Raw genomic sequence first — 21,749 nt, 5'->3', positions numbered from 1 at the left:
TAGCTGTGAGTTCAAGTCCAGCTCTTGCTGGCTTCCTCTCTGGTCATTCATGGGAAGGCCTTCCAGCAACCTGCAGATGGTCACAAGTTTACCCCTGTTCTGCTTGGTTTCCTCCCACCATAATGCTGGCCGTCATCATATATGTGAAACGCCCCATCAAATAATCAAGATAAACTAAAAAAAACATTTCTCTCTGTTGACAGAAGAGAAAGCTGGATGCGGTGTATTATTACATGAGGAGCCTGGCCGCCAGCAATCCATTCCTCACCGCCAGAGAGAGTCTCATGTCACTATTTGATGAGGCCAGGAAGAAGGTAAGCAGCTCATGTGCATGGGAATGTTTGTGATTACATCAGAGGAGCTCCTCCGTGTCTACCCACATGTACACGGGTACCATCTTGATTTTCTTCTGAATTGACACCACCATCTCAATCAAATTACAGCACAGGTAAAGATCACACACGGTTTTTCAATGTATTCTGTCACAAACCCATATCCTTCGGATTCAATCCAAGTTTAGGTTTTGCTACCTTTTCTCCAATTTTCTGTAGCAACACTCAATTCCACTTTGCATAAGGACGAACTGAGTCCGAATATTTTGCACTTTCAAATTATATGCGATTCAGTTGGTTAAGTCCGCTGCTCATTTTGACGGTAGCTCCAGCAGTAATTTTGATCCATTGCAAAGCAGAATGAAAGTAACATTAACCAAGGCAATCGGATGGAATTTGATAGGACTGAATGACCAAATGCATTTCTGCGTACACGCAAAGATTAGCAATGACGGAAATTCACCCCTTGTCATTTATTATATGTTGACAGGCGAGATTGGATTAGTGATAAATAAGAGCTCCTGTAGATTGCCACTTATTGCATGTATGAAGCTATGTACAGGCTAAAAGCTCTGTATGGAGATTTGAATTGTGTTTGGATGATTACTCACAGATTAGGGGGAAGAATTAGTGTGTGTTTAAATATGTATATATTTATGATTTCTCAGGCAGAGGCAACAGAACAGAAGCGCCACGAGGAGAAGGAGAAGTTGAGGAAGTGGCGGAGACGGCGGGAGAAGGAGGGTCCTCGAATAGAGATCTGGATCTCTGCTGACGGACACAGCGAGGCGGGGCAGGTGGAAGAGAACTACGAGGAGGACCTGAACCAGATGACCCCTGTGGAGGTGAGTTGATGCTTCTAGGAGAGAGCTGACGTCTGTAGCGGTGAGCTGATGCCTGTAGGGGTAAGCTGACGCCTGTAGAGGTAAGCTCATGCCTGTAGACTTGAGCTGATGCCTATAGAGGTAAGCTCATGCCTGTAGACTTGAGCTGATGCCTATAGAGGTAAGCTCATGCCTGTAGACTTGAGCTGATGCCTGTAGGGGTAAGCTGATGCCTGTAGAGGTAAGCTCATGCCTGTAGACTTGAGCTGATGCCTGTAGGGGTAAGCTGACACCTGTAGAGGTAAGCTCATGCCTGTAGACTTGAGCTGATGCCTATAGAGGTAAGCTCATGCCTGTAGGGGTAAGCTGACACCTGTAGAGGTGAGCTCATGCCTGTAGGCTTGAGCTGATGCCTATAGAGGTAAACTGATACCTGTAGATGCTTGAATGGCTGTTTGTACAGACCACTCGTCTTCACTGATATGGTGTGCATGTACCTGTCACTTGCGGGAAAGTTTGTCTTTAACTTACCAAAGGTCGGTGGTTTACCCACACGCTTCCCTTCCCTCCACCCGGGAAACTAACTGCCATGGTATCTATACAAGTGAAATACTCTTGAGTATGGCGTTTATAGGCAACAATCAAGTAATTTAATAAATATTTATGCGAGGAGACACCTCGAAAGATAAGCGTTAATATACTAACACAATACGGTATCCCTGAGAACTGTACCTACATGTATGTATATACACAGATGGAAACTGCAAGGGGCATGTTAATGTTTATTGTGTCACGTTACTGCTAGTGTCATTTTGTCTCTCTAGTACGCTAAATGACATCTTCATTTTGCCATGTTTCAGCTTAACAAAAGGTTGTCCCTGAGTTTCTTGAATGCCCATGGAAAATTGTTCACCAAAATTGGGTAGGTACATGTGCACCAGTCTAATGCTGCCTGAGTGATGCAGTCACATTTACTTGATACTTGATGGTCTAAGTATGAAAGTTTTTTTTAGCAAAAATAGGCCTCATTGAGACCCGTAAACTTGCCAGACTGAACAATTTGAATGGAACCGGCCGAGCGCCTGTTGATCTCCTCAATGTATATTCAGGGGAATGACTTTTCGATCACCATGTGAACTCCAGGGGCACGATAATTTCAAGTGTTGGCAAGTACAGTGTGCTTTCAGCAAGTCACACATAGCTAAATTTATTTTATTAGCAGGAAACAGGAACAGGAAAATCTGCACAAACTTTATGCTGGTGTAAACAGAAAAAGAACCGATGTCGGTAAAATGAAAATGGCTGCTTGCGTTGGTGGTTATAGTTAATGTGACCTATGATTGGCTCAGAGAAAATTGCGTGATCAATGAAATGTTTTGTTTCATAATCCCAAATAAATGTTCAAACCTCTGAGTAGTTTGTAGAACAACATGGTTTGAAAAATGACTACGAAACAGAATATCGCCTCTAATTTAATGATTAATATTTTAATTAACATTATCACCGCACTAAAATCAATCATTTATTTATTTATTTATTTTTTTATTTGATTGGTGTTTTATGCCGTGCTCAAGAATATTTCACTTTTGCGACGGCAGCCAGCATTATGGTGGGAAGAAACCCACGACCATCTGCAGGTTGCTGGCAGACCTTCCAACGTACGGCAGGAAGCCAGCATGAGCTGGACTTGAACTCACAGCGACTGCATTGGTGAGAGCCTCTGGGTCATTACGCTGCGCTAGCGTGCTAACCAACTGATTCACGGAGGCCCCCACCTAAAATCAATCAAAGAATATTATTAAAATCAATACATATATACGACAATTCTCTGTATGACCTTTCTTTCAAAATGATTACACTGGATTCTTAAAATGAAGAAAACATATAGCATGTACACTTGGGCCCATTATCTTTACACGGCAACATGGATATATGTACCATGAAATACAGCTATTGATACAAGACATTCCTGTAATCAGAATGTGATGGTAATATACAGGTTTGGGGTTCCCATCCACCTTTCTAGAGGGTGACGTACCCCCGGAATACAAAAAAATTGTCAAAGAGAACGCACAATACAGGATTGTACAAACTATGTAAGGTGATGAATGTAGGGGATGACCTCTGTAGGAGAATTTCGATCTCCTGGCTGAAATCCAGGAGAACGATTTTCTGATCTGCTCGTTTATCCTTTTATGTCGTTTAGGTGGAGGCTTGTGGTTTGAAAAAAGAAACCTATGAAAACAGGATGGATTTTGATACATGTACCTGACCTTTTTTTTTTGACCTTTTGACCTTTTGAAGCTGTTTTTCTAGTCAAAAACCAGTCAAATACACGTATTAAATTTTCCGTAAAATTTCTTCACTTTATTTTTATTCATCACATTTTGTGCTTGCTCTGCGTCAGCAGCACAGTTCAAAGCTTGTTTAGTCCAATGTAAGTACCATGTAACTGTAGCTCTTCATGATGATACAGTAGTCTGTGGTAATAGGACATCACCAAATGTTGAATAAATCAGTGATCAGGGCAAAAGTTCAAAAATTTAATAGCTTTTAAGCATGGTATTAACTTAATTTGGATTTTGAAGTCCTGTTAGATTTGTATTACATGTAGGCCAAGACTGCTATTAAAATTTAAACCTGACTTAGCTAAAGTTTAAAACAACCAGCCCCATGACACTTGCTAACAGGTACAGACTTAACTTTCATACTGTGTTGACAGGATGGAGAGATTTGATGAGGTGTGTGGGTTACTGATGCGGGAGTTCCAGGCTGTCCTCGCCCGAAGGCCAACTGTTATTTCTAACAACAGACTGGTACAGCTCATGGCCATGAATATGTTTGCTGTGGACAATACAGCTCTGAAAGGTCAGCTGTAACTTTTGGGAAGTTTGTACTCCTCTGTGTCACAGTAGTGGTTATCATACACTCAATAAAAGTTTTTCTAAGTCCACCTCATAATGATTCCAGCGTTAGGGAACTTTTGATACACAACCTTTTTTTATCGCTAAGGGTAAAAGGAAGTCCAATTCTGTTGTGTGACCTGTCAAAAATGTATACCAACTATATTTACCCACATTCGCCTTGACATGGGCATCTGAAAAATGTTTCATAAATTACAGCACATGAGAAGTTCATAAATGGCTCTGGGACACAGTAACATAGACCATCTGTAAATAAATATCAGCAAAGGTTGCTAAGCATTTTTCACAAGTCTCATGATACCGTAGGACCTCAGCATTAATGCCAAAGAGTTCTAATTTGACACTCCCCCTGTGGCAGAGCCACCATATGATGGCATATGCAGATGTTCATACAGTATCTCTACACAAGATGTTACCATGAGACATTCCATGTACTTTGAGTGTATGAGATTTCATGAATGCAGCTCAGTGGGGATCCTGTAAAACTCCTGTGTGCCTGTAACAAAACGACCCAAATAAGCACACTTAATTGAAGATCTGATGGATGTATTTTGTGCAGAGCCACATTTAATTGGATGTAAATTTGTGTAGAGTCAGTATTTATGTATTTGATCGGTGTTTTACGCTGTACTCAAGAAAATTTCACTTGTACGCTGGCAGCCAGTTTTATGGTGGGAGGAAACTGGGCAGAGCCCAGGGGAAACCCACCACCATCCGCAGGCTGCTCACAGACCTTCCCACATACGGCTGGAAAGGAAGCCAGCATGAGCTGGACTTGAACTCACAGCGAGCGCAATGGTTAGAGGCTCCTGGGTCATTATGCTGTGCTAGCGCGCTAACCTTCTGAGCCACAGAGGCTCCCTGTAGAGTTAGTAAGTACATTTAATTGAAGACCTGATGGATATAAATTTGCATAGAGTCTGTAAGCTCTGTTAATTGAAGACCCGGTGGATGTAATCTGTGTAGAGCCTGTAAGCTCTTTTAATTGAAGACCCGATGGATATAATCTGTGTACAGTCTGTAAGCTCTTTTAATTGAAGACCCAATGGATGTAATCTGTGTAGAGTCTGTAAGTCCCTTTAATTGAAGACCCGATGGATGTAATCTGTGTACAGTCTGTAAGCTCTTTTAATTGAAGACCCGATGGATGTAATCTGTGTAGAGCCTGTGAGCTCTTTTAATTGAAGACCCGATGGATGTGATCTGTGTAGAGTCTGTTAATTGAAGATCTGATGTACAGTGGTTGAGTCGTGTCACTAAGCATGTTTAGAGATCTCATGTGGTGGTTGAATCCTGTCACTAAGCATGTTTAGAGATCTCATGTGGTGGTTGAGTCCTGTCACTAAGCGTGTTTAGAGATCTCATGTGGTGGTTGAGTCCTGTCACTAAGCGTGTTTAGAGATCTCATGTGGTGGTTGAATCCTGTCACTAAGCATGTTTAGAGATCTCATGTGGTGGTTGAGTCCTGTCACTAAGCGTGTTTAGAGATCTCATGTGGTGGTTGAGTCCTGTCACTAAGCGTGTTTAGAGATCTCATGTGGTGGTTGAGTCCTGTCACTAAGCGTGTTTAGAGATCTGATGGATGTACATGTGGTGGTGGAGTCCTGTCACTAAGCGTGTTTAGAGATCTGATGGATGTACATGTGGTGGTTGAGTCCTGTCACTAAGCGTGTTTAGAGATCTGATGGATGTACATGTGGTGGTTGAGTCCTGTCACTAAGCATGTTTAGAGATCTGATGGATGTACATGTGGTGGTTGAGTCCTGTCACTAAGCGTGTTAAGAGATCTGATGTGGTGGTTGAGTCCTGTCACTAAGCATGTTTAGAGGTCTGATGGATGTACATGTGGTGGTTGAGTCCTGTCACTAAGCATGTTCAGAGATCTGATGGATGTACATATAGTGGTTGAGTCCTGTCGCTAAGCATGTTTAGAGATCTCATGTGGTGGTTGAGTCCTGTCACTAAGCATGTTTAGGGATCTCATGTTGTGGTTGAGTCCTGTCACTAAGCGTGTTTAGAGATCTCATGTGGTGGTTGAGTCCTGTCACTAAGCGTGTTTAGAGATCTCATGTGGTGGTTGAATCCTGTCACTAAGCATGTTTAGAGATCTCATGTGGTGGTTGAGTCCTGTCACTAAGCGTGTTTAGAGATCTCATGTTGTGGTTGAGTCCTGTCACTAAGCATGTTTAGGGATCTCATGTTGTGGTTGAGTCCTGTCACTAAGCATGTTTAGGGATCTGATGTGGTGGTTGAATCCTGTCACTAAGCATGTTTAGAGATCTCATGTGGTGGTTGAGTCCTGTCACTAAGCGTGTTTAGAGATCTCATGTGGTGGTTGAATCCTGTCACTAAGCATGTTTAGAGATCTCATGTGGTGGTTGAGTCCTGTCACTAAGCATGTTTAGGGATCTCATGTGGTGGTTGAGTCCTGTCACTAAGCATGTTTAGAGATCTCATGTGGTGGTTGAGTCCTGTCACTAAGCATGTTTAGAGATCTGATGAATACAGTGTTCATCTACAAACCTCAATACAGTGCATAATTTCCATGAGTAATTTTTTGATACAAAGTTGAAGTGGAAGAACAGTTGTGGAGAAATCGACATACAGACAGAGAAAGGCAGACATACAGTACAGAGAGATTCCTTCCTTAATGGTAAAGTAAAACATCTTAATGGTGAATGAAGGGGAGGTCATTTGAGAATTGTAAAGTCTTGGGGAACGTCAGCTGCCTGACAAGACCCTTTAATACTTCATTTTCTAGTCATTTTTTGTTTCTGTGTTTTGTAGGTGAGAGAATTGACGCAAACTGCCGTTCACTATTACAAGAGCATGCTGTACAGCAGGGCCTGGAGATGTTTGCCCTGCTGGCATCACAATTCGCCACCTTGCTGAGCACCCACATAGAAACCAAGGACTACCCCAGCCGGCTGTTCAACGATGACCTCCATCAACTGGTGTCCAGTATCAAGGTGTGGAGTGACTGGATGCTGTGTCACCCCACCCTCTGGAACCCTGAACCATCTGTCAACGATCCAGAGACAAGGTCTGGAATGCTGTCACTGTTGGATGTTTTTGTGTAGTAAAAAGTTCCCAACAAATGATTTTGATTTGTAGAATGTAAACGTTGGGAACAAAACTTTTTTTAGATCTTAGAAGCCATGGTAGATCCACAAGCAAGCTTTATGGGACCTGAAACAGCTGCTTGGTGTTAAATGAAATTTTTTTACAGGTTGTGGGGGAAATGTGGGCCAGTCTGATTTGGTGTAATATGTAATATTTACCGAAAAAGCCCAGGTTCTCTTTTGCTTTGACACATGGGAGCTTCTTTCAGTACCAACAGATGCCCTTACAGAATTTATTTGTGTAATTGTATAGGTTGCACAGGTAATTTCCTAATTAAGCTTCTCTGGGTTCTTGAGGTTGACCAGGTTGACTGGTATTCCACAAATGGACTACAGGCAAACCACTGACAGGCTACAGGCAAACCACTGACAGACTACAGGCAAACCACTGACAGACTACGGGCAAACCACTGACAGACTACAGGCAAACCACTTACAGACTACAAGAATGATTGTACATTTCTTAGGGTGGCTGGCACGTAATATTTTATACAGGAAATACATGTACAAGCAGTATTAGGGTTTTCTTATGTCCGTATCCGGTTGGCATTTACAGTATCAAGATTGACGTCTGGAAGGAAGTGGCTGAGATGTTCAATGTGCTGAAAGAGGTGGACATCTCTCATGTGAAGTTGTACAAAGACAAGAAAGAAGGTAAGCATAAAACAAAATGTATGAAATGTGTGAGCTGGATGCATATACACATGTGTAATTTCCGGATGTTGGTATTTCCGCTCTTCAGGGGTGCTCTAAGAATGATGTGTGGTTTTAATGTTAAAGGTGTAAACTTAAAGTATACTTATCCTTTGTAAAGGACAATTCACGTGTGTATTAAACCCGCACAGTTCTTCACCATTTAAATGAGCTTGAATTTGTGGTTTTCAAGAACAAACTTAGACCATCTGGATTCTTAAACAGTTGAGCAGTCACAAGTCACAATTCATGGTTTTAAGTTCTCCCAAGATTGATGAACAAATGAAACTTTAAGCCTAGTGTAATCAGCTTTGTTATATGTATGTAAGCCTTTGTTTTGTGTGAACAGGCTATTGTGCACTATATTTCATGTGAACAGGCTATTGTGCACTATATTTCATGTGAACAGGCCATTGTGCACTGCATTCTGTGTGAAAAAACTATTATGCGCTGCTTTTGATGTGAACAGGCTATTATGCACTGTATTTCATGTGAACAGGCTATTATGCACTATATTTCGTGTGAACAGGCAATTATGTACTATATTTCGTGTGAACAGGCTATTATGCACTATATTTCGTGTGAACAGGCAATTATGCACTATATTTCTTGTGAACAGGCAATTATGCACTATATTTCGTGTGAACAGGCTATTATGTACTATACTTCACGTAAAATTTCAGAAAATAAATGTCATATAATATTATGTTCATATGTCATCCTGCATATACCTTCCAAACAAACCTCAAAACACTTTTCTAAAATCTCCATGAGTCAGGCAAGGTGAGCAACTTTAATTGTCAAAGGCGAAACTTTAGGTCATACAGTCTTCTAAAGCAAAGCACCCTAATTCCTCAACCTTTTCGCATATGAAAGAACAACTCTCAGTGCAATGTATGCACCCTTTTATTTAGATTTTGGAGACAAGTCTGTATTGGTTTAGTTGGCCAGTTTCAGGGTTCCACAATAGTATATACAACTTTATCCGTCTGCACAGTAAAGCTTTCAGAATATGCTTGAATCTTGCAAACATACTAAAAGGTTGAAGAATTACAGTATGTTGATTCACCCATGTGTGATATTTTCATTGCATCAGGCTGTGACCCTGTGATACTGGAGGAAGACAACGCCCTGGCTGGTTTTGTACCCCTCCTGAGTGCACCCTCAGAGCCTGTGTTTGTCCACGCCACTGTGGAGAAGGTTGGTACACGCTCTACATGTGCACGTAATTGTGTTGACTTCAGGAGTATACAGGGTCATGAACGTGTAATTAAGATGCTTAGCTTTCAGTGGTCAGGACACATGGAGTGTGGGCGCAATGTGAGCCCTGGGCAGGGAGTTTGGGGATTCCCTTTGCTCTCCATGTTCATGGGGCTTTGGTGATGATAAGCAATTGACGTCGCTCTTGTAATCCTTTACTCTTTGTAATATTCATCACTTCTTTCCCACCAATATGCAATATGCAGTCTGGGAAAGCTCTCCAGTAACTTCAAAGACTGGTGGTTCCCTTCATTCACAAAATAGACCACCCTCATATAAATAAAAAATTCTTGAGAAAGAAAAAAACAAAACAAAAAACAAGTGTGCACTCTGTGAAAGCTCTTCAGTAACTTCAAAGATTGGTGGTTCTCTTCATTCACAAAATAGACCACTCGTGTAAATAAAAAAAATTTGAGAAAAAAAACAAAACAAAACAAAAAACAACAACAACAAAAAAACAATCAATTAAGAACAAAATGTTGGTATATAATACAGTACTAGCACTCACCAGGTAAAATGTACTTATCAGTATGTGTACACACGTACTTAGAGATATCGTGACATGTAACTGCTGCTTGTGTAGGGAAGCATCCTGGAGAGTGATATACATGCAGTGTTTTCCATTGTGCTGAGTGTGTACAGGTCATTTTCAAACAGAGCCGTTGTTCCTGCAATTTATCATTATATTGGAATGGTCGCATTAGACTGCAACATTAAGAATTGACACAGTGTGGTTATACATGTGGCTAAAACATTGGTTTGTGTAGATGGAGAGGCACTCATGCATGAGAAATTGATGAGATAGTGTTATTTCTGTTTTGTTGTCTCTTTGTGCCAGCATATTGCCAAGGACTGTTTGAGAATCCAGAAACTTCAGACGTTTGCGGATTACCTGTGTGGTATTGAGCCTCCGATGCTGGCATACAATGTGGAGACGAGACAGTATTACTCAGTGGCGCCCTCTGTAGAGTACAGTGAGCAAGAGACCGAGTCAAAAGACAGAGATGAGCCTGATGTAAGTTACTTGCTGGATGGTGAAATATCTACATGATCTCCATACTCCAGATCTCACTGATGCATGCTCTATATGTGATGTACATTTTTGAAAAGGAAAACTAAGATTGTTCGTTCAATAGGTCTAAACTCTTTTGATGATAGATGGAAAATGTCACTAACAGCTTTAACGGTGACTAGTATAAAATAAAGTAAGTTGTCCAACAGTGCATTGAAAGTATGTGTATTGTATTTTATGAATAATTTGGTAACAATATTTCTACAGATGTGTGTACTTCCCATGACATTTACTGTCAGATTACAATTGTGACCTGAACCAAGTTTTTTTTTTTTGTTCTGGTGAAATTTTCTTTGAAAGTCAAATGTGGCCTTTTCACTAAAGGATGACGATGTGATCATTGAAAGTGAGGAAGAGATAGAGACTGGGGAGGAAGGGGAACACAGAGTGAGAGAGCTGAGGGCCAAGAAACAGGAGCTAGAGAGACGGGTGCAGGAGCAAGTTAAACAGAAGGAGAATGTAGAGGTGAGTGGTTGGGAGAGTGGGGAGGAAATCTGCTAAATTCAAATGGATATTACTGTTAGTTTCAGAACCCAGCAGGTAATCTTACAGGTCTTTTCAACGGCGCTCTTATGAAAACATTTTTACTGCCTTTGCAAATGCAGTGGGAATGTATTAATTTGCATGCTTTTGTGAGTTGTGGGTCATTGTATGAGTCTGCTTGTGTGGCATTATCTTGTGAGCATAGCTCAATAACTAATTAAATTACTGGATTTCTTCTAAAGTTTAGCATTTTTTAAATGACACATTTAACCTGATTGTGATTTATTCATCCAACATATAAGGCCATGTAAGACTTTTTTGTGAAGTTTTAAGCTATTTTCTATCAGAAAAACTGAAGTCTTGAGATAAAAAGTGTTACTTTAAGGCCTTCATATACATTATGTACTTACACACCGAACTTTAGGTGAAGTACAATGAAGTGTTAAATTTTGGTGCATATTTCCTTATTATTATTATCTGATTTATTTTTCAAAGAGCCTTGCTTCAATTTTTTTGTTGGTATTTTGACCAGATTTTACAAATTTTGACCATGGACACGTTTGAGTGGGTTTCGCAGTTTCATGCTGTGGACAGGTCTTAAGTTTCCAATATGGTACATGTACTTACATGTACACAGACATGTATGTAGATTGTGTTCCTCAATATTCAGGGGGTGTTCCATACATGTGTGTGGTTTGTGAACACATGGCGCAGTATTGAGTTAAAGGTACTGGTAGGCTGTAATTATACATGATGGCGTCAAATTTGTGTTGCTTCATGTACACACAAAAAATAAAAAAAAAAAATTTTTACACATTTATGTTTTGTACAATTGAAACGTTACAAAGTATTCAAACTGAGTTTTGTGTTTCAGGCTATCTTGGAGAAGCACCGGCATCGTGCCATAGAGCTGCAGGTCTGCCCAGTGTTCCTTGTTCCAGACACCAACTGCTTCATAAACTACCTGACTGCACTCAAGAAACTTGTGAATAGTAAAAAGTTCACCCTTGTTGTGCCTTTGGTCGGTACGTACTGGACTGTTTTGATTCGTAATCTTCATGAATGAGTGATTGTCTTTAAATTTTTGGAGATCTGATAATGTTTACATTGTTTCATGTACACAGTGTAGTTTTAATGTTGTTTTGGTATTGCATGATCATTGACAACTATCTACTAACCATCTGATCGTCCGACCAACTGACTGACAGACCGACGTAATAGATTTAGAGCTGCTCATTACTGCTGTAAATACCTTTTTTAATCCTCGTTTTTTTGAGGTAATGGAAATTTTGCTACCTGGTTAATTCCTACAGATCAACAGTAAATAGTCTATTTATTTCAGTTTTTCATGAATTTTGCATTTCCCTGTTCCAGTTATCAATGAGCTAGATGGGTTGACAAAAGGGGGCCTCCGAGGTCACCCCAACGATGTGGCTCATCAGCAACACATGACATTTGTGAGTAACCATGCCAAACAGGCTGTTCAGCTGCTAGAGAATGAGTTCGAGAAACGAAACCCCCACCTCAAGGCCCTCACTTCAAAAGGCTCTACTTTGGAGACCATATCATTCCGCAGTGAAGAAACTGATGGCAGTGTGAGTAAATGAAGAGCTGTGTGGAGAACTGTACCTATGACAGTCTCCTTAAAATTGAGAAGTATTTTTGAGATTAATTCTTTTTGAGTAGAGTGTTAAGTAAAATAAAAGTATAAACATGTTGTAGTAAGCAAAGATGCAAAATGCTTGAATATGGAGTTACTGTACCTTCTCAGTAATTACAAATGCATTTTCTGAAACTGTATACCATGATGCCTTGTCGAGGGCTTTTGTCTTAAGTGGTAAACTCTATGTGGGTAGTTGGGGATTACTGGTAGTCAGTCAGTGACACTAGTGACGTTTTCGTCACACCTCAGTGAGCCTCAACAGCTTGGCAAGACGGGCAGAGACACAGTGCCGGGTTTTTAAAGGTTGACTTTTTGTGCCATTGAGCTTTTGTAAGAGACAGAGATGGACAGTGTTGCGATGTATGTTAAGATTAAAAAACAAAAGCACGCGTTTGTAATGATCTGAATTTGGCAATACTTCTGTTCACTTTAGACATTTATTAGGACAAAGAACATATGTGTATGGTCTTGTGTGTGGAGCCTTGCATGTTCTAGTCTCGCAGGTGCCCGATGAAATCGATGTGGTTTGTATTCTTGTGGGGGGGGGGGGGAGGGGGGAGGGGGGAGGGAAATCAGGCCTTTCAACTTTTCAGTTAGACCTAACCACTTGAACTTTGTTTTCTGAGCGAACATATTTTATGTACTCAAATTAGCAATGCCTTTCGCAGCAATACGTACTCCTCATGCAGTGATTGATATTCTGTCAAAGTCGTCTGGTATGTAACAATGAACTTTGAAAGCATTTTAAAGTGTAAAGCCTTGTTTAGCTAATTGAATGACATATATACATGAATGAACATGCACTACCATCTTTTTCTTGAAATACTCATGCTAAAATGTTGCAAACTATCTTTTTTAAATTAATCTAAAAAGGGTGAAACTCTTGCCCCTCCCTCCTCATTGAGACTCAGCTGTCAGATTTATGTCATGTTCCCGCCAAAGTAGACACATGGTCATTTCTAAATGAAAAGTCTGCCTGCAACTCGGAAACGCATGCTTTACTGTAACAGGCATTTTATCCACATATGTAAAGGCAGCATTATTAATTCATCCATCAAACCGCAATCATCCATGTTCCATTCTTATATGGGCCGCATAAACGAGCGAGGAGTAAGAAAAGCGATCAGTAGATTCAAGACAACCCTACAGATGTAATGCCTAATGCAGTGGGGTGTTGAATGGTTCCTTGTAAATAATGCCACACAACCACTGACTTCAAATATCAGATAGTATAGCTTGTAGAACAAAGCCGGGAAGACGGCTTGGTGAGTGTTTTGAGAAGGGAAAGGGCAAAAATACATTTTCACTAGGTTGATCTTCCTGCGTCAGTATTTTTGTCTTGGGTTTTTTTTTTTTTAAACTTTGTAAACAAGCATGTATACTGAAAAATTACATAGTGAGTTGCTGTGTGTAAGCTGTGAGGCAAGGCTTGCTTTATAGGCTGGGGTAGCCCTGTACTCCAGCTGGACCAGCTCTCATGCCAGTATGGCCGGCTGTGAATGCTTCATGGGAGACTCTACCCGCTAGGGAGTGTCTGTAATTATTGAGAAGGTACGTTAAGTATTTGTGTAGTTGTTTCCAAACTTAAATTAATATTAATCATCATTAATGCATGTGGACTTATTAACTGGCATCACATTTTGGTTGGAAATTTGATACACTTTTATGATTTACACATTAGGTGCTTATTGTTGGAATTGTTGAGTTGAAAAACAATTGACAATTTTACATGTGGAAGTAGTTGTTGTTGCCATATTCTATGTGTAACTTCTAATAGCTGGTAATGCCGTGAAATCAATCATGAAGTTTTTACAGTTTATTGGCCCATGTATTAAACAGCTACATGCTGTCCATGAAATGCTTCTGACCATCACGTGTTGTTTTATTTCAGGGTGTCAATGATGACCTGATCTTGTCCTGTTGTCTTCATTACTGTAAAGATGTAGCCAGAGACTTCATGCCCAAATCTAGAGGTAAGGCACTGGTTAGCTGTCACTGTGGGCTGTATGTGTATGTTAGGCCATGCCCAGATCTAGAGGTAAGGCACTGGTCAGCTGTCACTGTGGGCTGTGTGTATGTTAGACCACGCCCAAATCTAGAGGTAAGGCACTGGTCAGCTGCCACTGGGGGCTGTGGGTGTATGTTAGGCCACGCCCAAATCTAGAGGTAAGGCACTGGTCATCTGTCACTGTGGGCTGTACTTGTATGTTAGGCCATGCCCAAATCTAGAGGTAAGGCACTGGCCAGCTGTCACTGTGGGCTGTATGTGTATGTTAGGCCATGCCCAAATCTAGAGGTAAGGCACTGGTCAGCTGCCACTGTGGGCTGTACGTGTATGTTAGGCCATGCCCAAATCTAGATGTAAGGCACTGGTCAGCTGCCACTGTGGGCTGTGGGTGTATGTTAGGCCACGCCCAGATCTAGAGGTAAGGCACTGGTCAGCTGTCACTGGGGGCTGTGCGTATACATGTATGTTAGACCATGCCCAAGTCTAGAGGTAAGGCACTGGTCAGCTGTCACTGTGGGCTGTGAGTGTATGTTCACCAGATTAAAACAGAAGATGCCCATAAAAATTCCTTTTCATGTAGAATCTGGAAGTGATCTGGAGGTAAGGCACTAGTCAGCTGTCACTGTGGGCTGTGTGTGTCTGTTAGGCCACGCCCAAATCTAGAGGTAAGGCACTGGTCAGCTGTCACTGGGGGCTGTGCGTATATGTTAGACCATGCCCAAGTCTAGCGGTAAGGCACTGGTCAGCTGTCACTGTGGGCTGTGTGTGTCTGTTAGGCCACGCCCAGATCTAGAGGTAAGGCACTGGTCAGCTGTCACTGGGGGCTGTGCGTATATGTTAGACCATGCCCAAGTCTAGAGGTAAGGCACTGGTCAGCTGTCACTGTGGGCTGTGAGTGTATGTTCACCAGATTAAAACAGAAGATGCCCATAAAAATTCCTTTTCATGTAGAATCTGGAAGTGATCTGGAGGTAAGGCACTAGTCAGCTGTCACTGTGGGCATCTTCTGTTTTAATCTGGTGATCTTTACGATTACACCGGGGTGAGTTGCCAGAGATGAGACTATGAAGAAAATGCTCACCTTGCTTTACAGATTTTTCATGTATAATCTGGAAGTGATAGGCTTAACTTCGTGTGTAATGTTTGTGTTTGGCAGAATATAAATAGCATAGTGAGATTGTTGTGTAAGCTTGATTAAACAAGCAGATTCTGGACTTTTTTTTTTGTTCCTGTTTTAGACACTCCAATCAGGTTACAGAGGGATGTGGTTTTGTTGACTGATGACCGCAATCTGCGTCTTAAGGCACACACCAGAAATGTACCAGTCAAGGACATCCCTTCCTTTCTCAAGTGGGCTAACATCACCTGAAGTAAGCCTCTCAGCTGGCTGGATGAGTCATGATGAAAATTGGGAGGAGCTAGAATCACCTGACCAAACTGAGGAGGAGGAGGAGGAGGAGCATGTGGTGGAGTAGTGGGCAGGTCTGCAATGACCTGTCATCCGTCAATCATCATTGATGTCTTGCTCATGGGGTGTGTGCCCTGATCAGATTTACTGCTCACGTTTGCAAGGAATTCCATATTGATGGCGGAGGAGGTTCTGTCAAGGAGAGCAGATGAGTTAATTTACATGTTTCAGATTTGAATGGAAAAGTGTTTGGTTGAGTCTGAATCATGTTACAACCACACAGTCGTTGTTTAACGTTACTAACCCTGCAGATTGGAAGTTCAGGTGGAAGTGGTACAATAACAACAGTGGGTTAGCGCTGGCTGACTTGCAGAATTGTGCTCCTGTAAGAATGGAAGACTAATACCATTCGGGCACTGTCCTTGTAGTGGAGTACATCCGACTTAGACACTGTCTTGAATAGTGAAATACATTTGACTTAGGCACTGTCCTGAACAGTGGAGTACATTTGACGTAGACACTGTCCTGCACAGTGGAGTACATTTAACTCCAGCACACAGACAGGTAATAGACAAACATTAGTCTTTCAAACTGACAAAAGCGCCTGCAACTCCTGGGAGGGGCTCAGTACTTTATAGTCACATGGCTGACCCCACGAATACCCCCTGGAGAAGCAGCATGGGTACCTGATGGCTCAGAACCACATCTGTTTGCCATCAGCGTTTGGGACTGGCTTCTATCCAGACATCAGCCAACTGAAACCAACATGTGTCCAAGAATTGAACTGGTCATTGCTGTTAAAAACCAAGTCATGACAATGATTTCAACTGGTCATTCCTCAATATTGTTGAAGGCAGGATGGCAGTCAATGGCAGTGACTGTTACCATTTCACATAAGCTGGTGAATTCTACCATCAGTTGGGACTACAGGTAAAAAAAAAGTGTGTAAATTTGCGAGTTTATCTCGGCCTGATGCAAACGACTATGGCACGTGAGAGCACAAGTGTAGTCAAATCATGACTTGAAGGCTTAAAAAATGTATCAGTGAATGTCATGCAATGCCTCTGAAATTGGAATTTTGTGGCTGTTGTTTACAGCAACCACAGAGCTCATAAGAAAAGTCTTGGAGTAGTGCATTGTCATATACTTTAGATGATGACGTTGAGAAGTTTACAGTGACCATGGAACTTCACAGAGTAGTGCTGAAATAGAACTTTGAAAGGAACTACAGAAATGTTTGCGTTCAGGAACTACAGAAATGTTTGCATTCAGGAACTACAGGTGTTCATAACTGTGATACTTGCAGCCGCTATTCAGAATAATTCGGACTGATTGTGAACTGTGTAGATGTGCAGAATGCTTGTTTTTGTTTGGTCTGGATTTTTGGTGCAGTGTGTCGTGATAGTTTTGTAGACATTTTAGAATTTGCAGACAACATTTCACATGTGGTAAACTCCGGGAGAGTTAACTTCACTACAACACACATTTAGATCTTTGTTTAAATTTTAAAAATTTGTGTAGAAGTTTCACAAATATTACATATTCAAATGACCAGCCCTTTTTGGGTATATGAATATATTAAACTGCCTGTAGATTTCACATCAGTGGACTGAGAAACTGAGAACACCACAAGCGACTAGAATAGGGGAGTTTCGAGTTCAAACTTTTATCGGTGAAGGTAAAAAAGTCCTATTGTAACATGCGACCTGTCAGAAAATGTTGGCCAACTATTTTTGCTCACATTTTCCATACAGGTAACACGGACGCCTGAAAAACATTTTACAAAAGGTTATTTCGAGTACATATATGCTGGAGAAAGTCACATGATACAGTAGAACTGTTTTTACCTTTAGCGACAATAGAGTTTGAACTGGAAACTTTGCTATTGGCCTTGAGTGGTATACCTGTAAAGTTATCAGTTGAAGTGATAAATGTATTATTGGTCCCCATTTCCTGCGGATCCAAGCAGGTGAACATGTACTAGTATCAGATAGAACTTCAATGGTTATCTTAAAATTTTTTATTTATACAGTTTGTAAAAATGGTGACCAATAAGGCTTGAGTAATGACTTAAAGTACATGTACAATGATTTATAATGTTTAGGTGAGAAATCCAGTGCTACACTGTGTTAGCTGTAACTGTAACAAAAACAGGAAGTTCCTCAGTGGCAACTAAGTTACAAGGGCTCTTGTATTACCATCACTCCCAAGTGTTGAGAATGATTTAATGAGAAATGAAGCATTGAGGCATGCACATGAAAAATTTATGACATGATTGGCTTAGACAAGTTTAACAAAGCTTTTGACACATAGTGTTTGGTGAGGAGCCCTTGATGTACCAAATCGTGCAGATTCTAAGTTCATGGCAGATGGAATAATGGAAAATCATTTGTTCATCACCAAAACCTGTGAATCATGCACCTAAGGCTTTAGGGCAAGCGTTGTGCATCCTATTGAACTGATTTATATGCATGCTGAAAATGTACATATATAGTGTAGACAGTTTTTATCCCTATTTTGAACTTACACCTTTTTTTTTCTTGTGTGGTTGTACATGAAGGTCATATGACAGCTGGGATATACATGTTTCTGTTTATGAAAGGGTTTACTTCACATGTTTGTGCTGTATGATACCAGTTTGTACATGGATATATTTCTTTGCTGGCTGTTTGGTGAAGAATATTACATCACAGTGTAGACTTTTTTATTCTCTTTTTGTCTCTTTTATTTATTTAATGGTTTTTTTCAGTTGAGTTTAGAATGATTGGAAACTTCCAAAAGGTGCTGTAAGAGACTGGTTATAGAGCCAGATTGTTTCATTTTGAAATTTCAAGATGTAAGATGTAATTGTTAGTGTGGATTGATTTCAAGAAACTTGTTATTTCATGTCATTTTAACATTTAGCGCTTCAGCTAGGTGTTTGCTTCGACTAGGAAGTGTTGGATTAGTGCTGAGGTTAAGTCATCAGCTCGCTTTCCATTGGAAGGATCTGTGCACAAATTTATCAAAACATTTGTCGATTTTCATAGATGCTGGTATATGATTTTCTAACCTAAAGAAATAAACTTTTCTGTTTCATTGTGAACTGTTATTTCTTGATTTGTTTCTGCAATGTTTGATTTTGTAAGATATTTTGTAGGTTTTTGTGTGTTGGAGAGATTTCTAAATGTGTAATGTTACCAATTTCCTTTATGATCATATTCCATTGCCTCAGCACGAGTTGAAATGTTAAAGTTTGTACATGTGCATTCTTAATTTATTGAATAATGAGGTTGAGATGTATTCATCACGCTTATATCTGTAAATTAAATGTGGAAATTAGTACAGTAATCGCATTGGCAATTTATGCTGTAATTAATTAGCTTTCATTTCTATATATATGATTAATTAACTTAAATTTTTCTACTGAGGTTTGTCATATTGTGACTGTTCTTGTATGTTAGTGACTGGTACTTCTTATGTCTGAGTCAGCACTCAAATGCCCTGAGGCATGTGAAGGCTAATTCTAATGACCACAGTCTGTTTGCAGTTGTGCTTGCTAATCCTGGCCAATGTTAGTGATTTTTCTTAGATGTTATACCTGTAAAATTTCCCCCAAACTGGACATTTTCAGGAAACATTTGTTAAAAAAATCAGATTTTTTAAAAAGTTTTTTTTTTAAAGTTAACTTGTAGATAAGTTTATGTTAAATGGGGCTCTATGATCTTTTCACAGAGCTGTGACTAACACAAATTCCCACTTGTTTTCTAACATAACCTTAGATATTTGAGATGCTGTTTAGTATAGTATCTGCCATTAACACACCACAGATAACGTTATGGAATATGGTCAGTCGAACTATACGGTGCCCAGTTTCTGTAGCAGCTTTTCTGAACAGGACATGAGTTCAAAATTTTTGTATTTCATGACATACATGTAGTATATCAACTCTGCCTTCGTTTCAACATTTCAACTTTGCGGTCTTGCGAGTGTCGTAGATGTTTTAGATGTTGACACTTCTTTTTATTTATCAATGCTTTGTGTAAAAGAAAACGACAACCTCTCCTACATCGTTTGCATGAAATATAATGCTTATTCAACAAAGTCTTCAGACCACATTTACTCTGATCTTTAAAGTCAAATCCCCCCGATCAGGAAGCTGTCTTAGTCGTATTAAGTCAGACTTAGTCTGTCTTAGCTTCACAACCGCTCTAAAATTGTTACTTAGAAATTTTTATTTTAATACCTAGAGTTGCCATGACCACGACTTTCTTGACAAAATTGAAAATAAGTACACAAGTAAGTTTGGGAATAATGTTACATGCTAAGACTATTAAAGTCAGGCTTAAGTTTAAGATAACTTGGTGATCCTTGGGCCCAGGCTTTAACGTTGTTCTGTACAACCAGTGCGTTTTGGAAATTATATATTTAGCGGATTGGATTTTGACTACCTGCTGTTAGAGGAAAAAACTACCTGAAATTAAGGTCATCTTCACAAGTGTATATTAAAACTGTACCTGTAAAAATGTCCCTCCCTTTTTTTTTTTTTAAAGTTTTAAACGGAGTGAAATGTTTGAATCTTCTGGCGTAGGTAAAGGCTAAGCCCATTGACGTCTGACTTCATGATCATCTTTGACGTTTATTCACGAGATGCGTATTCCGGCATACAGAATAGCTATTTTCACATTGAATTGGTCGCTTGTGGTTGCGAAAGATCTGACGTCATTGTATTTGTCGTTATGCTAAAACCTACTAAAGAAGACTTATATTTTAAAGCATTTTGAGGGGTTAAATTGTTATAAAGCAAGTGAACATACCTGCACGCATAGTTTTGGTTGGTTCATTTAATTATGGCATCTCGTACAACCCCCTGTAATGCTGATGCGCACAAGGTCTAGATTTTTACTTTCACTGATCAAAGATTGTGTTACTGTCTGTGATGTTTGTCAACACATCACCTATCATCTGAATAAGTTTAATAATCGAAAAAGTGCTAAATTACAGATCTGCCGTAAAAAATACTACCTAAAATCGGAGGAGTTTTGCCAATACACATGTACTAATGACTTTTTCAGTTGAAATTGTACTTCAGGTAGACAGTTTGTTGTTTTATTGGTGACGTTTTGTTCAGAGAAAACTCATGTACTACATACATGTATAATAATAATAAAAGTTGTTTGTTGATCTAATCATGTCACGTTATTAGTTATTCATCTCTCTTTACAAGCTTGTATAACCTTCATTATGAACGTGAGAGACAGATCTGGTGCTAGTTCCCAGAATCAAACGGTTAACTGCCGTTGTGGACTTAGCGGCTAAGTGCGATTTTGCACTAATCATCATATTTGCCGGCACCTGGGTGGGGGTGGGGGGTGGGAGTGGGGCTATATTCCATAAGCGGTCTTAAGACTTAAGTCAAAATTCAAATCATTAGATATGATACGTTCCTTTCCCTTATTTAAGCTGTGCTTTGTTTTAAAATAACTTACATTGAATTTACTTTGTCAGGCATTATGTTGACCTTGTTACGTAAGCAATAACAAGGTCTATGATAGCTTCGTGATTCCAGGCCAGGGACAGATTCCAGAAAGCCATTTCGGACTTAAAACTCAAAGGTTTGTCACAATGCTCAGTTTTCGGGACTGGAGGGTGAAATTTTGGTACTTTTGTCAGAAGACCACATTTATGAAGTGATGAAAACTTTAGTTTATAGGGCCAAAAAATAATCTTTAAAATCGTATTTCAGATTTTGGCTTGTGTCAGTATTTGTGTTGTGAAATCGGCTCCTCAATCTGTATAATAAGTTTCCGTAAGTTACACTCCTGATGATGGCAACACAAACTGCTGAAATAGTCAAAACTCCTTTCAGACTTGCACTACTTAGCTACACTAACTGGGACAAGCTTAACAAAAAAAAAAAAACCAAAAAAAAAATAAACCCCCCAAAAACCCAGTTATTTCACGACATTTAGAAGCAGCTG

At 40.1% G+C, this 21,749-nt stretch overlaps 1 protein-coding gene across 1 annotated transcript in view; it reads left to right on the top strand.

Annotated features, from left to right (window-relative positions):
• The window catches only part of LOC135476234 (telomerase-binding protein EST1A-like), a 31,822-nt gene extending 10,871 nt beyond the window's left edge, over window positions 1-20,951 (top strand). The window contains exons 8-20 of the mRNA XM_064756181.1: window positions 204-314; window positions 1,001-1,177; window positions 2,017-2,078; window positions 3,879-4,024; window positions 6,868-7,123; window positions 7,759-7,856; window positions 8,992-9,095; window positions 9,994-10,170; window positions 10,552-10,692; window positions 11,585-11,735; window positions 12,085-12,305; window positions 14,265-14,346; window positions 15,620-20,951. Coding sequence (XP_064612251.1) covers window positions 204-314; window positions 1,001-1,177; window positions 2,017-2,078; window positions 3,879-4,024; window positions 6,868-7,123; window positions 7,759-7,856; window positions 8,992-9,095; window positions 9,994-10,170; window positions 10,552-10,692; window positions 11,585-11,735; window positions 12,085-12,305; window positions 14,265-14,346; window positions 15,620-15,750 — 1,857 coding nt within the window. The 3' untranslated portion in view covers window positions 15,751-20,951. The remainder of the gene's footprint in view (window positions 1-203; window positions 315-1,000; window positions 1,178-2,016; window positions 2,079-3,878; window positions 4,025-6,867; window positions 7,124-7,758; window positions 7,857-8,991; window positions 9,096-9,993; window positions 10,171-10,551; window positions 10,693-11,584; window positions 11,736-12,084; window positions 12,306-14,264; window positions 14,347-15,619) is intronic.
• Window positions 20,952-21,749: the final 798 nt, after the last annotated feature.

Source organism: Liolophura sinensis, chromosome 10, assembly GCF_032854445.1.
Source record: "Liolophura sinensis isolate JHLJ2023 chromosome 10, CUHK_Ljap_v2, whole genome shotgun sequence".
Taxonomy (NCBI): Eukaryota; Metazoa; Mollusca; class Polyplacophora; order Chitonida; family Chitonidae; genus Liolophura; species Liolophura sinensis.
This window is presented reverse-complemented; position numbering and strand designations above follow the sequence as displayed.